We start from the raw sequence: 14,001 nt of genomic DNA on the forward strand, positions 1-14,001 counted from the left end.
AGCATATTTTTTTCTAAGGAATTAAAAAATATAAAGTGTGGTTTATTAATGTTCTATAATAATTTCCAATAAAAATTGATTTTTGCGGAGTTGTTAGGGACAAGATTAAAACCAAGGATATATTTGGAGCAAGTTGTATTCCATGCTTGTATAATTATGTCAAAATGAACCCTAATATTACATATAACTAAAATGAACTAATAAGAAAACCAAGGAAATAGACTTTGCAGGTAATCTGGAGAACAGAACACTATATCAATCTGATCTGAAAATATAAACATAGCAAGTAATAAATAAATGATAAATGTGGCATTTTTGAAAATGGAGAACTTGGTTCACACAAGAGAACCCTCACACAAAAGTTTTATCAAAAAATATCTTACACTAAAGGTCTACAGAAATGGTCCTCAAAACATTAAAGGCTAGAGTCTTAGGTTTTTGTGTGTATGTGTGTTATGAATGTACAGTTACAACCTCCTTTCTCATGGGGAAGACCATTCCATGTGCAAAGCAGTTTTGTTTCTATATCCAACAGCCCAGACCTGCAGAACGACTGTTCATGTTCTGAGAATAAGAATGTGGCAGGCTCAGATAAGACTGAAAGGACATTATTTTTTTTTCTAACAAGTGAGTATCCATTTTAGATTGGTAAGAAAAACATTTAAAAAGTTACTTACCAAGAGGAATTACTATGAGCTTATTTCCTTCTGCATGTATCTGGATGCAGTCTGCACCATCACACTGGTCAAAACATCTTCAAAAATCTCAGCTTCCTACCAAGCTTCATGACCTGACCAACAGTTTAGCAACCTTCCCTTGGCAAGTTGATCTTCCAGCTTCCTTTGGAAGGCCTCAGATATAGGTTTTGTGGCATCAGGTTATTTGCAAGTTTTCTCATAAACTGATCTTATATATTCTTTGTTTTCCATTGAGATTACATTACAGGAAAGTAACAAAGAAAAATAGATAGGGTAAGAGAAAGAGAAGAAGAAAACTGAGCCAACATGACAACCAAGTAGTTTTCTAAATTACCAAGAAAGTAAAAAAGTAAAAGTTTCTGAGAATTTTTTTTTTTTTTAATTTCCAGGTGTTCAGTTGTGTTAAAGCTGCTCAGGACTTTCATCAAAGGAAAGAGCCAAAAAAAAAAAAAAAAAAAAAAAAAAAAAGGAAAGGGCTTAGGGCTTTCTGTTCTCAAAACACCAAGGCCTCTTTGTCTGTTAGTGATTTGGGAATAGATTTTTCAAGAGAGAAAGCTGTTTAGTAACTGAAAATGCAAGTGTGCCAACATACTTGAGAACTGTGAACCCAGGTCTCTATTTTCAAAAAGCTAACTGCTCAGAGCTTCCTTTAAAGAAATTTGTCTTCTGTTCTCACAAATGTCAAGGCCTCTCAGCAATTTTGGAAATATATTTTTGAAAGGAGGAAGCTCTTTAATAACAGAAAATGCAAATGTGCCGACACATTTGAGAGCTGTGAACCAAGTTCTCCATTTTCAAAAATGCCACATTTATCATTTGACATCATGGTTCCTTCCTGGGACAATGCCAAGTGAAAAAAAGTTCTGTGATGACTTATTATTTTTTCCTAGAATAAGAGAATAATGTTGGGCTGAAGATGTAACTTTTAGTAGTACAGTTCTTGCCTAGCATACATGAGGCCCTGAGTTCAATGCTCAGCCTCTCTACCCTAAAAAGGGGTGGGGGGATGTCAGAAAATAAAATTGAAGAATTCTATCTCCCATGAAATTACAGATTGCTCATTTTAACTGGAATGTGGAAAAAATTTCAGTTCTCTGATAAGCTGAAAGAAGAGAGTTTTTAGACATTTCTGCACTTTTATGTAACTTGTTTCAGAACAGGAGAAAAAAATTGCAAGAATGAAACAAATCCTTTTCTAGGTAGAGGTGAGCTATCCAGCTGCAAGGACTAAGGAGGAAAGTCTGTGATGGCCCCCATATCCACTCCAGGTCCACCTATCCTGGCCTAAGTTCCATGAGCAGATATGGCCTCTGCGCACAAGGATGAGGAATTCATAATATGGTCATAGTAGATAATTGTTCATTCACAGATGCTCACAATCACCAAACCAGTTGCAAAGAACAGGAGGATTAGATAGAAGGTATTTTTGGAAAGAGTTGTAAATATTATCACTTATTTATTGGAAGATATTTTTTAAACTAAGAATTCCCAGTTATTACTTCTTGTAAATGTAGATTACACTTTGCACATTTATTACATGGGATTGATTCTCACACCACCCCTTTTTGTCTTCAGTTTTTCTTTCTTCTGGGACCAGGAAGAGAATTATCAGGAGCCTTAAGAATTTTATGTATTTGTAGAGCCCTAAAAGGATTTAAGAAAGTAAATGCAATAGGATAAGTAATGAATTATAAAATCTCTTATTAAATTTATGAGAAAATATAAAAACCATATGAAGAACACAGTACAAAATTTTACTAAAGGTCTACAATAAAACCTATATACATGGACAAATATATTTGTGAAAAAGATGTACTATTATAAAAAATGATACCATTTGAATTCATATATAAATTGACTGCAATTTCAGTTGGAATTACTACAACATTTCATTTTTTTTTGTACTAGTGTGTGAGGGATGGCAGTTTTATAAGAATGCATAAACATGAGGTAATGGAAAAAGAATTATTTTTTAAAATAGTAGAGTATAAAACATTTGTCATAGTAGATCTTAATACTTATTACAAATGTATCAATATGCCAACCAAATAATAAATAAATAAATAAGTAAAGCAGAAGTACTTCAGAATATGTCCAAGTATATGCAGATACTTAATATATGATGCAAATTTTTTAAGTTGTAGGAAAATGATAGTTAATTTGAAACTTCCATTAGATAAAATACTATTGAGAAAATAAAAACATCTGTCTGACTCCTACCAAATAAAATAGATTCCAGATACATTAAAATTAAAATTGCAATTGCATATCCACAGGTGTGTTAAAACATAGGAGAGTACTTGCATATACAGGTGAGAGGAATATTGTGGGAACTAGGTAGGGGGGTCTTCACTCAGTACAATAATTTTTAAGAAGTAGGAATGTGGAGAGCTTTTACTTTCAAATAAACATTTTAAAAATAATAAACAAGAGAATTTAATGAAGGCTTTTGGAGGAAAGTGGAAAAATTAGTTCTGTGCTTTTATTAATGTGCTAGTGAAAAGGAAGCTGCTCAGGGGAGCAAGTCCAGTGATGGAGACATGTCTTAGATGTGATTGCTGTCATAATTCACAAACAAGGATGCAAATAAGGACCTATATTGCTGCTTTATGGAGACATACAAAGTGAATGGTGCAATGAACACTGCCAGATTTATTAGAGTTTTAAGAAGATTCTGATGAAAGATTCAAATTGCCATATTAAGAGATTGAAAGTGAAGGAAAAAACCCTTTAAAATCAGAAAGATCAGGCTCAGATTCTAGTTCTTCTGTGTCTGGTGGTGCAACTTTGACACACTTCTCAAAGCCTTGGTCTCCTCATCTGTAAGATGGAGATAATGAGGTCCATTTCTCAGGGCTTCATGAGGTTCAAATGATGTATCTAGAATAGAGACTGAGCATAGCAAGTGTTCAAAAATAGTTCATTTTCTCTTATCATTGGTGCAAAAATTCAGGCACAGAGTGTTCTCTTTTTTAGAAAGAATGGAAAATTTTAGGCTTGTGTATAAACGTCAGTAATTTCAATTCTCATTCTGTTTATGTAATACACACATACCCAATGACCAATGGGAGCAACTTAAATCTTTCTTCAAACAGGGTGATCAAAATAACACAGGTTGAGGACACTGGGGTTGATGGCATGGGATCAGAATCTGTAACTGTGTTTTGGCTACTTATTAGCATCCAAAAAAAAGAACTGTTTACCTATTATCTAATGGCACAGATTTTGTTTCTACTATTCTTATTTCCATGGTGTGACTGGTGAGATGGACATAGAGTCCTGGATCACTCTAACACAGCAGAAAACAGGCCAGTTATATCTAATTTGAATCTAGAGCAGGGCTACTCAGTTAGGACTGGCCCCAGGATTCACAATGAAGTGTGGGAAATTTGGGCCTTAGGTTAGCAGGGCCTTCGGGAACTCACAAACAATTTAAGTATATATTCAAGAAGTTGTCAATCACTGCCACCCACATGCTCTTTTGGTTGGAGATAAGGAAACTGTTCCAGTGTTGGAATTTCAGAACAGGGAGAAGTTGACAGAAATAAAGGGCAGTAAGTAGCCATGGGAGAGCTCCATGGGGGTCGATGGGGGTGAGGAGTCCATCCTCTGTTGACTCCATACCTTTCTGAAGAGTGTGGTAGTCACACACTTGGCCTGTACCAGACTTAGTTGAGGTCTGGGGCATCACATGGTTAGATAAGACATGTTGTCTGGGCTCCCTTGAGAAAGAAATGCAGTGTTGCTAAAAGAATCTTGGCATTTACCAGAAGAGAATCAGAAAGAGGCACTGGACTGAGACTCTGAAAGGTGGAATGTACCTGCTTCTGAGGTTCACCAGAGAGAAACCAATTGCTCTCTCTGGGACCCTGCTCCTCCTTTGAAGTAGAGGCATTGGGCTAAATATGTCCCAAGCGCCTTTCTGCTCTAACACCTGTGAACCTGGGAATGACAACATTAGAGTCTATGAGGTTGCATGAGTATGAACACAGCTGAAGTGTCTTAAAAGGAAGGTTCTTACACAGACCCCTTGGAACTAGACATTGTGAGATCCCAGAAGGCACAGTAGTCTCTGGCCTGATATCAAAACATTATTGAAAATCAGGTAAAAGATACCATCTTCTCTTTCATCTGTCTCCAAGCAGGGATTGGACTTGTCTTACTTATAATTCTCGGTTGAGCCATAAAGGAGTCACCTCAGTTGGTACCAGTACACAATAGCATTCTAAAATGGGGCCCCAGAGAGCTGGTGACTGATGTGTGATATTCTGTCTGATATTCAGGTAAAGATGATTTGACCCTAAGATATTCTTATTTTGGGGTCTCCATCTTGAAATCACTAAAGAAAAATCAGAAGTATTAAAAACTGTTGATTCTGAACATAAAAATAATGACATGACAAGATAGTTCAACTCAACATCCCATGTCTTGAGACACAAGAGAAATCCAGGAAGTTCAATTTCTAGTGACAAGTTAGAACAGACACCACAAGGAACATGAAATAGGACCTGGATACAGTAGCAGCCCTTGCTCTGTGGAAGTAAAGCCAGAAGGGAAAGTCTTGTTTTCGAACCAATGGAGGTTCTGGTCAGTGATGTTTTACCATGTTCCTGGTATAAAGGAACTATCAAGTCTTAGAATAGTGTGTTAAGCTAATGCAGTGTCACCTACCCCAGAGAGATTTTCTCCCTGTCGTCCTTCAAGTGCTACTTCAAAGTCACCTATCTTGGGCCACTTTTTCACTCCCTGAGTTTGATATTCTTTGCAATATTTTATAAAAGCAGAGTTAGCTATGCAAGATTATCAAGAGCATGGAATACAAATTTCATAATGACATATATTAATGAAGAAGAGAATAATTCTACAGCCCTATGAAATAGTAAGTACAGTTATAAATCAGATGTTTGCCCAAATTTCCGTTTGATAACTGTTAATAATTAGTGTAGTTGTATATACTTTTATGCTATTATACTGTGTTTTGAATGAAGCAAATTGTTGGAAAAAATTCTTTTGTTTCATTAACATCTATAATTGTTCCATTCATAATTCTTGTTTTTTCTGAATTAAAGATTACTTTTAGATGCTTTGGAAGTCCACATAGATGTAATATATTCTAAGAGTTGTTCAGATCCCAACTTTGGCTAACATGGCTCAGAAAAGTGACTGAATCATAATGAAAAAGACATTGGGATTTGTTGAATACAATGCTTAGTAACTAAGAACTTTCAGATAAGACTCCATGCAATTCTCAGCAACCCTGGGAGGTTGGTGACACACTTCACACTTAACCTCAGGGAAATAAGAAAGAAAAGCTCTAGTAACTTTCTTAAGTTACTGTGTCCTTGAGTGGCCAGCCGAAATGAGTACCTCATGTAAAAAGAACTTTCATTCATTCATTCCTTCATTCATTTCTTCCATCATCCACGCAAAGTCAAGATATCACCCTGAGCCTGGATTATGTCCTTTTTCCCAAGGACACTTCGCACAGATGGGGAAGCAGAGACCATTCAGGATACTTACAGAGCCAGCCCAGGCCCAGAGGGTGAGGAAGACCGTGCAGAGACAAATGAAGGAAGAATCACAACCTGGCCCCTTAGGCTTCTGCTGTGACTTTGCTCAGAACACATGAGTGTAGGAAGGTGCTCCGTAGACCATAGTCACAGGGAAGGTGAAAAGGTGGAGGTGTGTGTTTGCACTGGTGGAACCATCCTTGGGAAGGTTTTAGTGACACTCCAACATTTTGACAGAGTGTATCCCAGCAGGTGCAGTAGTACATCCCCATGTCCTCCAGGGCCACTTGGTATATTCTGAGGTGGCAATATCTTTGGCATTCATGAAATGCTGCATTCTCTTTTTTTCTTGGTCATGTGTGGTATAAACTGTGTGATGAGAATGTCTCCGATTCTCTGTTTGAAAAACAGAAAAAAAAATGGCAATTTTGCAAAATTGTAAAATTTGAAGCTCACTAAAATACTATGTATTTACTCTCTACTTTTACAGATCTTGGGGTCTGAGGCTTACATTTTCTTCCTGAAGAATACAAGGTCTTGGTGGGATTTTCCACTAACCATGTGACTGTCAGAATGTGTCAGAATGTGAGCACTTTCCCTTGCCCCTCTTCTAATGAATGGGATGATATATTTGGCCCAGTGTAACTCAGAAACTTACAGGGATGTCACTACCAACAACCAGGAACAGCAACAATCTCCCAGCAGCATTCTGCTAGCATCTGTCCTGAGAGGGAGCCAAGGAATGGACCAATCACAGAAGAAACCTGACATGTGATGAATAAAGAGGAAGTGGCTCTCTGGACATAGCAAAGACTCAACAGCTGAAGGTTACTAACTTAATTAATCACTGAGCTTTGGGATCTCTGAGATGCTCCAGTGGCTCACTTTCTAGCTGGTCACTAAAGCACCATTTCCTGTCTTTCTTCCTTCCCTGCTTCATCCCCTACTCTCCTGCTGATCTTCCTGCACCTGACACAGGAACCACCTGTGCTCTGTACCTGAGGCTCACCTTCTAGGAAACCAAACTAAGACAGGCTTGCTGTGTCCCTTTTCTAAAGGCCACAGGTCCTGTTAGGGGACCTCCAATAGATATCCCACCCATTGACATTCAGCTTCATAACCTTTCAGTTGTAAAAATGACCGGGACTTTTTACTGCTGCAATGGCCACATTGAGCAGTTGGGACAGAGACCATGTGGCCCTTAAAACAGAAGATATTTATCATCTGGGCCTTTAAGAAAAAAAAAATGTCAACTCCTATTTTAGAACAATTAAAAGTAAGATTTAAAAGATTACATTTTCCTTCTTAATTCTAAGACTCATTATTTTTTTTCTTTATATTCAAATTTTTGACCCATAATATTTTTCTGCCTCAATTTTTAAAAATGTTTCTTTTGGAGTAGGTCTGCTGACAATGAATTCTGTTTCTTTTTCTTTCTTTCTTTTTTTTTTTTGTTTGTTTTGTTTTCATCTGAGAAAGTCTCTATACTGGGTTACTTAAAAAAAAAAAAAACACTTTAAAGATTTCATTCCAATGTAATCCTGCTTTCATGGTTTCTAATGGAAAATCTGCTATTTTCCCCCTATGGCTGCATTCACCATTTTCTCTTTATCTTTTGTTTTCTATAGTTTAAATATAATATGCCAAGGTTGATAAATTATATATATATATATATATATATATATATATATATATATATATATATATATATATATAAACATATATCCTGCTTGATATTTTCTGAGCTTCTTGGCTCTGTAGTTTGGTGTTTATCACTAAATTTAGAATATTCTCACCCATTATTTTTTTTTCTAATATATTTCTCTGCTCCTTTTTCTCTTTTTTTTTTTCTGCTTCAGGGTTTCTAACTACAAATATGTTTGAAAATATGATACTGTCTATAGCTCTGGTCTTACATGATGATCTGCTTTCTCTGTCTCATCTTCTTGCATTGCCTGTTTTATAGTTTCTAGTGGCCAGTCTTCATGTTAGCTAGTTCTTTCCTTTTCTTTACTGTGTGTGTCAATCAGCCCTTGAAAAGGCATTCTTTATTTCTGTTACTTTGCTTTTTTATTTCTTTCATTTCAATGTACTTTAAAGAATTACCACCCCTCTGCTCAAGTCATCTGTCTAAACTTTCATGTTGTCCACCATTTCCATTAAAGACTTTAACATGTTCGTCATAGTTACTTTGAATTCCCTGACAGGTAGTTCAAACACATGAGTTGTACCTGAGTCATTCTATGATTTCTTTGTGGCTATGTTTCTCCTAGCCTGTAGTTCTGTTGTTATATTTTTGGTTACGAGCTGAACTTGTTGTTTAATACAGTAGATATTGAGGTAAATGTATTTTATGATTAAGAATGCACACACATTTCCTTCTGCTGGGCCTTTAGAATGAAGTTTGAGTCACTCTATTGGTTTGAAGTTTGTTTTAGCCAAGTTGTCAAGACTAGAGTTTGTTCTTAAGGATCAGAGAATCCAGGGTTTTCTGCTCATACCGGGTTCTTATCTTCCCTGAGAAAGTCTCTCTCAAGGCTTTCTCTTCTCCCCTTTGTTCCACTGGTATTTTCCTTGAGGTTTGTTAGCATGATGCTGATAGGTAAAGAAAGGAAATTCTCTGATATTTTCATTAAAATTCTGTCTGAAACAGACAACATGACACAGAATTGAGAATGTAGCCTTCATAAGTGTTGCTGTCCTATTCCAAAAAAAGAGCGTTTTCTACCCTTATTCCCTTATCCAGCCATTGTTGGCTTTCCCTAGTGTCCTGGGGCTTTGGGTTTTATATCTGTCTCTCTGTAGATCACAACTTGTTATTTTGTGGAGATATGAGAGATGCATCTGGGAAAAGTTGAGGCCATCACAAATGAAATTAGATTCCACCTGGTGTCTTCTGCTACACATTGATCACATTATTTTTGTTGTCGTTGTTGTTGTTTAAATGAACAGGGAATGGGGTAAGTCTGAGTTAATTTAATTAGTGGCTGCTGTCCCATCGTATAGCTAGTACCAAAGGGGCACCTTGTCTGGATTCTCTATGATCTCCCTGTATGAGCATGTTGGGGTCCTAGAGGCAAAGCCTAAGAAGATGATGGGAAATTCCTGGTATTTCATGCTCAGGAGTAGAAACTTTGTCCAAATAGTGTAACTCAACCATTATTATTTCATGAATAATTTCTAGTAAAATTTTTGTACCAGATTCTTGTGGCTCTATAGACCATATAATAGATGGCAATTTTATTTTGTGTGTTTCAGAGGCAGGAGAGCAGGTGGATAAAAGGAAAGCCTTAGAAGATTAGAAACCAGCCCCTCCCTATTCATTTAGTTGCTCTGTGACCACAAATTAAATGACATCTCTATACCTCTGTCATTTATCTATGAAAGTATAATCATGATATTGATAATGTCAAAGAAGTGTCACAAAGTTGAGGACTTATAAGTAAGTGATTTGGAACAGTGGCTGGAAGGAGGAAATGGTAGTATACAAATGGCTGCTGTGATCCTGGGATGTGCACCTACATGGGAAGAAGTCCAAGGGAAATAAAATCCTGATAGGTATAGCCTTCCTGGTGTGGGTTCACATAATTCTGACACTTCCTAGGAGAGTCTGAGACCTGAGCAAAAGGAAGCAAGCTATATGGGCTGCAACACCTTCCCTAAGTGTGGAATGACCAGGAGTTCTCCTTGTGAGAGACGACTAATGAGTCAGGTGGATTCCATGAGTCTTTCTGTGGAGAAAAGAGAACAAAATTCCTAAATGGTTGTCCCTAACCATCCCCCAACACAGCCCCTCAGGATCACCTCGTAGCATCAGTGACAATATGTATGGCAGGGAAGAACTCTATTTAAAGTTTTGGATGAGTGTGGGTGGTTGTACTATCAATGATCTTCATTTTCTTATTCTTTCTCCTGTTCTCTGCTAATTCATTTTTTTTTTCAGTAGCAACATTGCCTGAAGGATATGAGGACATTTACTTTGTGCTCAACACTGTGAATCTAAAAGTCAAGGCCATGAAAAAAGACCTGTGTTTGTTGGTATATAACATAATAACTGAAAATTTGCAATGATTTTGCAAAGAACTTTAAAAATGAGAGTAAAAGTACACATACACACATGGATAATGGAATGTGTTTTTTGTGAATTAAATTGTAAGTTGCCTTGCATTTGGTGGCCTCAGATCACCAAATGTTGACTCAGATTTTCTACCAAAACATTAGGACCCTAAACAAAAAATCCAGTGAAAATGAGATCAGTTTCTAATTGTCCTGAGCCGTGCATCCATTTCTTGAACAGTCTGGCACTTGGATGCCCCCCTACTCAATAAGTAACGTACCTTGGAGTAATGTGGGAATCTTGTGAGATTCAGGTTGAGTAGCACTGGGCTAAGGTTTGAATTTCTGCATGTCTAACAAGGTCATGTGAAGAAGATGTTGTTAGTTTACAAACCAAACTTTGAGCACCAAGGATTTAGAATGTTAATTGAAATAATTTTATTTTCTAATATGTAATAATAACCCATATGATCAATGTAATGCTTCAGTTATTGAAGACTAGGTATGGTCCAAGCACTTGTAAGAGATTTATGTGCATTATTTTAATCCTTACCACAGTTCACGCAGGTTAATATCATTATGTTATTCTTTTAAAATGAGAAAAATTAAAAAAAAATTAAAGTTATGTGAAAGAATTTATGCAAAGTCACATAGTTAATATGGGGACGATGGTCATGTGACAAAGGGTTTTTGAGGTAACACTGAGAAATAGGGAAACATAAAATAAAATAAAGTCATTCATCAGTATATTACCCTAGGACAGTGACTGACAAATATTTTCTATAAAGAGCCAAACAGTAAATATTTCAGGTTTTGTGGGTGTCTATTTCAACTGTGAACTCAATATAAAAGCAGCTGTAGCTTATATGAAACAAATAAGCAAGCTCATGTTTCAATAAATCTTTACTTATAAACCAGCTAATCTGGACATGAACAGAATTTCTGGACCCCCTGATCCATAGTAACCACTGTTACTATGAAGGTTTATGGTTTTTATAAAATTATTTTTTTTTCCTTGAGAGGCATAGAGTAATGACATGATTAGGTAGGAAAATATAAATAGAACGTTTAAGTGTGCCTTATGTATGCAATTATATTTTTATATAAATAATTTTGTTACTAAATATATAAATCAATAAAATGTTGACTTTACACATATATATCTTTATATGTAGTAAGGGCTTTTTGTTAAAATGCATAAAGTGTTTAAAAGTACAAAAAGGAAGTTAAAATTACCCATCCTTTCAAAGACTGGATATCTACTCTTTAAACACTGGAGAATTAATTCCCATGTGCTTTTTTGCATACATATGTATTTTGCATAAATATATATTTATGTGCTTGAGAGCATATCATATAAACCTCTTCTGTGTTCAATGTTCTCCTTGCAAATATGTGGTGTATATTTGCCTTTTTACTTATATTTCTTCAAAAACTGTATTAAATGGCTAAAAGGTATTTGGTCACCATAAAGCCACGTAGATAAGGTATCCCTTTCCCTCCTGTCCATCACTTCACTGTGTAACCAAGTTTCCACCCCCATAAACATGTCAGGGGTTGTTCAGTTTTCCAGGTGCCTTCATCTGCTGAGATGTGACTTGTGGGGCTGCTGAAGTGGGACTCTTCATTGCTCTTTTGAGGATTAAAGGAAATAACCTGCAAGAAATATTGAGTATAGTTATTACAAGCAATTTATTGCATCTTTTCATTCACTTTTTGCAAAATGTGGTTCATGGTCTCAGACCATTTTTTTCTTTCCAATGATTTCTTAGTATATGTGCTGCCGAAGCGAGCACTTTCCAATGGTTTCTTTCCTTTGTGCCACTTTATTCATTAATTGAGAGGCTGTGAAGACTTAGTCCCTCTGGTCAATGACACCCTGACTCCAGGGTCAGCAGGAATCAACAGGGACAGGGTTTTGGACAAGAGATCCTAAGTGTTCCCTAGGAAGGTGCCTTGGAGCCCCCTGGTGTTCCCTCACTGAGCTTCAGCAGCATCTCTGCTGATCCTGGGAAGGGAGAAATGGAGTATGACTATGCTGCAGTTATTTCAAATCTGTAGGTAAATTGTACGCATAGTTACTATGTGGTAAGAAATCCAATTAATAAAGAAACCAATGTGAGAAACATCTGTGAAAGAAGATGTTTCCATTACTATCCACCTTGTTTGAATTAGACTTCAAGAAGGTTGGAGAGCACTTTTCATATTTTAACTTTTAAAATTTTGTCTCAGTATTCCTTAAAAAATTTTAACCGTCCAACTACTAATCATAGAATAAACATAATAATTGTCAGAAATCATTTTTTCCTTTGCTGATTTGTGAGAGAAATTACCTTTGTATTCTCTGTAGATGCAGGGAAGAGATATTTTCTCACTTTAACTGTCAGTTCCTCTTATTCAGGATTTTTGGTTTTCATTTGCAGAAGTTTGAAGTACAAGGTCTTCAGGGAGCACAGCTGGAGCAGGGTTCATTTTCTCCCAGCCACAAGTGCAGAATGTGGACTGAGAATTTGTACTTTGGTCTCTCAGATATGACAGATAGCTGATCGTTTACTTATATAATGGTCATTAGGTTTCATCAGAATAGCCCTGGGATAATAATAATAATATGTCTGACAGATCATTCTATCTATGAATACACCCAAATACTCAGGCATAATATGAGAAAATGACAAGTCACATAAAATATTTATATAATAGGTGGACATCTCTCCAGGCATTTAACCCTCTCCTGCCTTCAGTTTGAACTATTCAATTACTGAAATTCTCTGTACAGTCTAGTAAGATAAAACCAAAATGCAAGCAAACAAACAAACAACAATAACAACAAAAAACAACTTTATTATGTGGTCAGCCATCCATCCTATATTTTCAGATTCCCTAGATTGTCTGATTTAATCAGGAATCATGCAGCCTTATCTCTAATTTCCAAGATTGCCTGATTTAATCAGAAATAATACAACTTAAGTCCTATTGACACCATTCAGGGATCACTAGGAGAGCAGAATCCAAGAGGTTCCCTGGGAAACTCTGGAAGTGCTGCTGTTGGGGAGGCTCAGATTGGGCGCCAAGCTGAGAAGCCACTGTGGCTGTCGATGTGAGGAGGTGGGTGGTTTTTGTGCAAGTTATTCTGGCAACCCTAACAGTGTGCTCGTCCAGCAGGCACAGTAGTATGTGGCCTCATCTTCTTTTCCTAGGAAATTTACTGTCAATACTGAAGTGGAAGTTGGAGAATCTTTACTTGCCTCAAATTTCTTGTTTTTTCCTCCTAAGGTACGTTGATTATACTTTGTCCGGACATATATTAGATGCTCTAACCCTTGATTTGGTTTCTCTCGGTACCAGTGTATGTCTATGCTATTGAAGCTCTGGAGGATTGCCTTGCAAGACATTCGAGCACTCTTATCTTTTTCTCTGGAAATTGATATTTCAGGTTGCTCCAATTCCCCAAGTACAACTGCAAGCAAAGAAAAGAGAGATTCCTATGAACCAATGATATGTGAAGGAGCTACAGAAAAGAATGACTTCATTCTTTCCTAGAGACTGAAGTGAGGAAGAGGCAACTCACAAGCCCAGAGGGAGGAGAGGATGACTGCTTTTAGGAGTGGCATCCCGTCTGCCAGGCTGGCTGCCCAGGGAGAAGGTGAGAAAGTGAGGGGTCCAGAGAGCTGAGGTCTCAGGTCAGTGAAAAAGGGTGTGGTTCTTCTGGTTTCTCAGAGAAGTGGAGGGTCAGGTGA

At 36.9% G+C, this 14,001-nt stretch overlaps 1 protein-coding gene across 1 annotated transcript in view; it reads right to left on the bottom strand.

Moving 5' to 3' along the window:
- The window catches only part of LOC114096128 (T-cell receptor gamma chain C region C10.5), a 30,256-nt gene extending 16,297 nt beyond the window's left edge, over positions 1–13,959 (bottom strand). Inside the window, exons 1-2 of the mRNA XM_071614050.1 lie at positions 13,833–13,959; positions 13,413–13,721 (exon numbers count right to left, since the gene is read on the bottom strand). Of these exons, the coding sequence (XP_071470151.1) occupies positions 13,413–13,721; positions 13,833–13,875 (352 nt within the window). The 5' untranslated portion in view covers positions 13,876–13,959. The remainder of the gene's footprint in view (positions 1–13,412; positions 13,722–13,832) is intronic.
- Positions 13,960–14,001: the final 42 nt, after the last annotated feature.

This window comes from Marmota flaviventris, chromosome 1, assembly GCF_047511675.1.
Source record: "Marmota flaviventris isolate mMarFla1 chromosome 1, mMarFla1.hap1, whole genome shotgun sequence".
Classification (NCBI taxonomy): domain Eukaryota; kingdom Metazoa; phylum Chordata; class Mammalia; order Rodentia; family Sciuridae; genus Marmota; species Marmota flaviventris.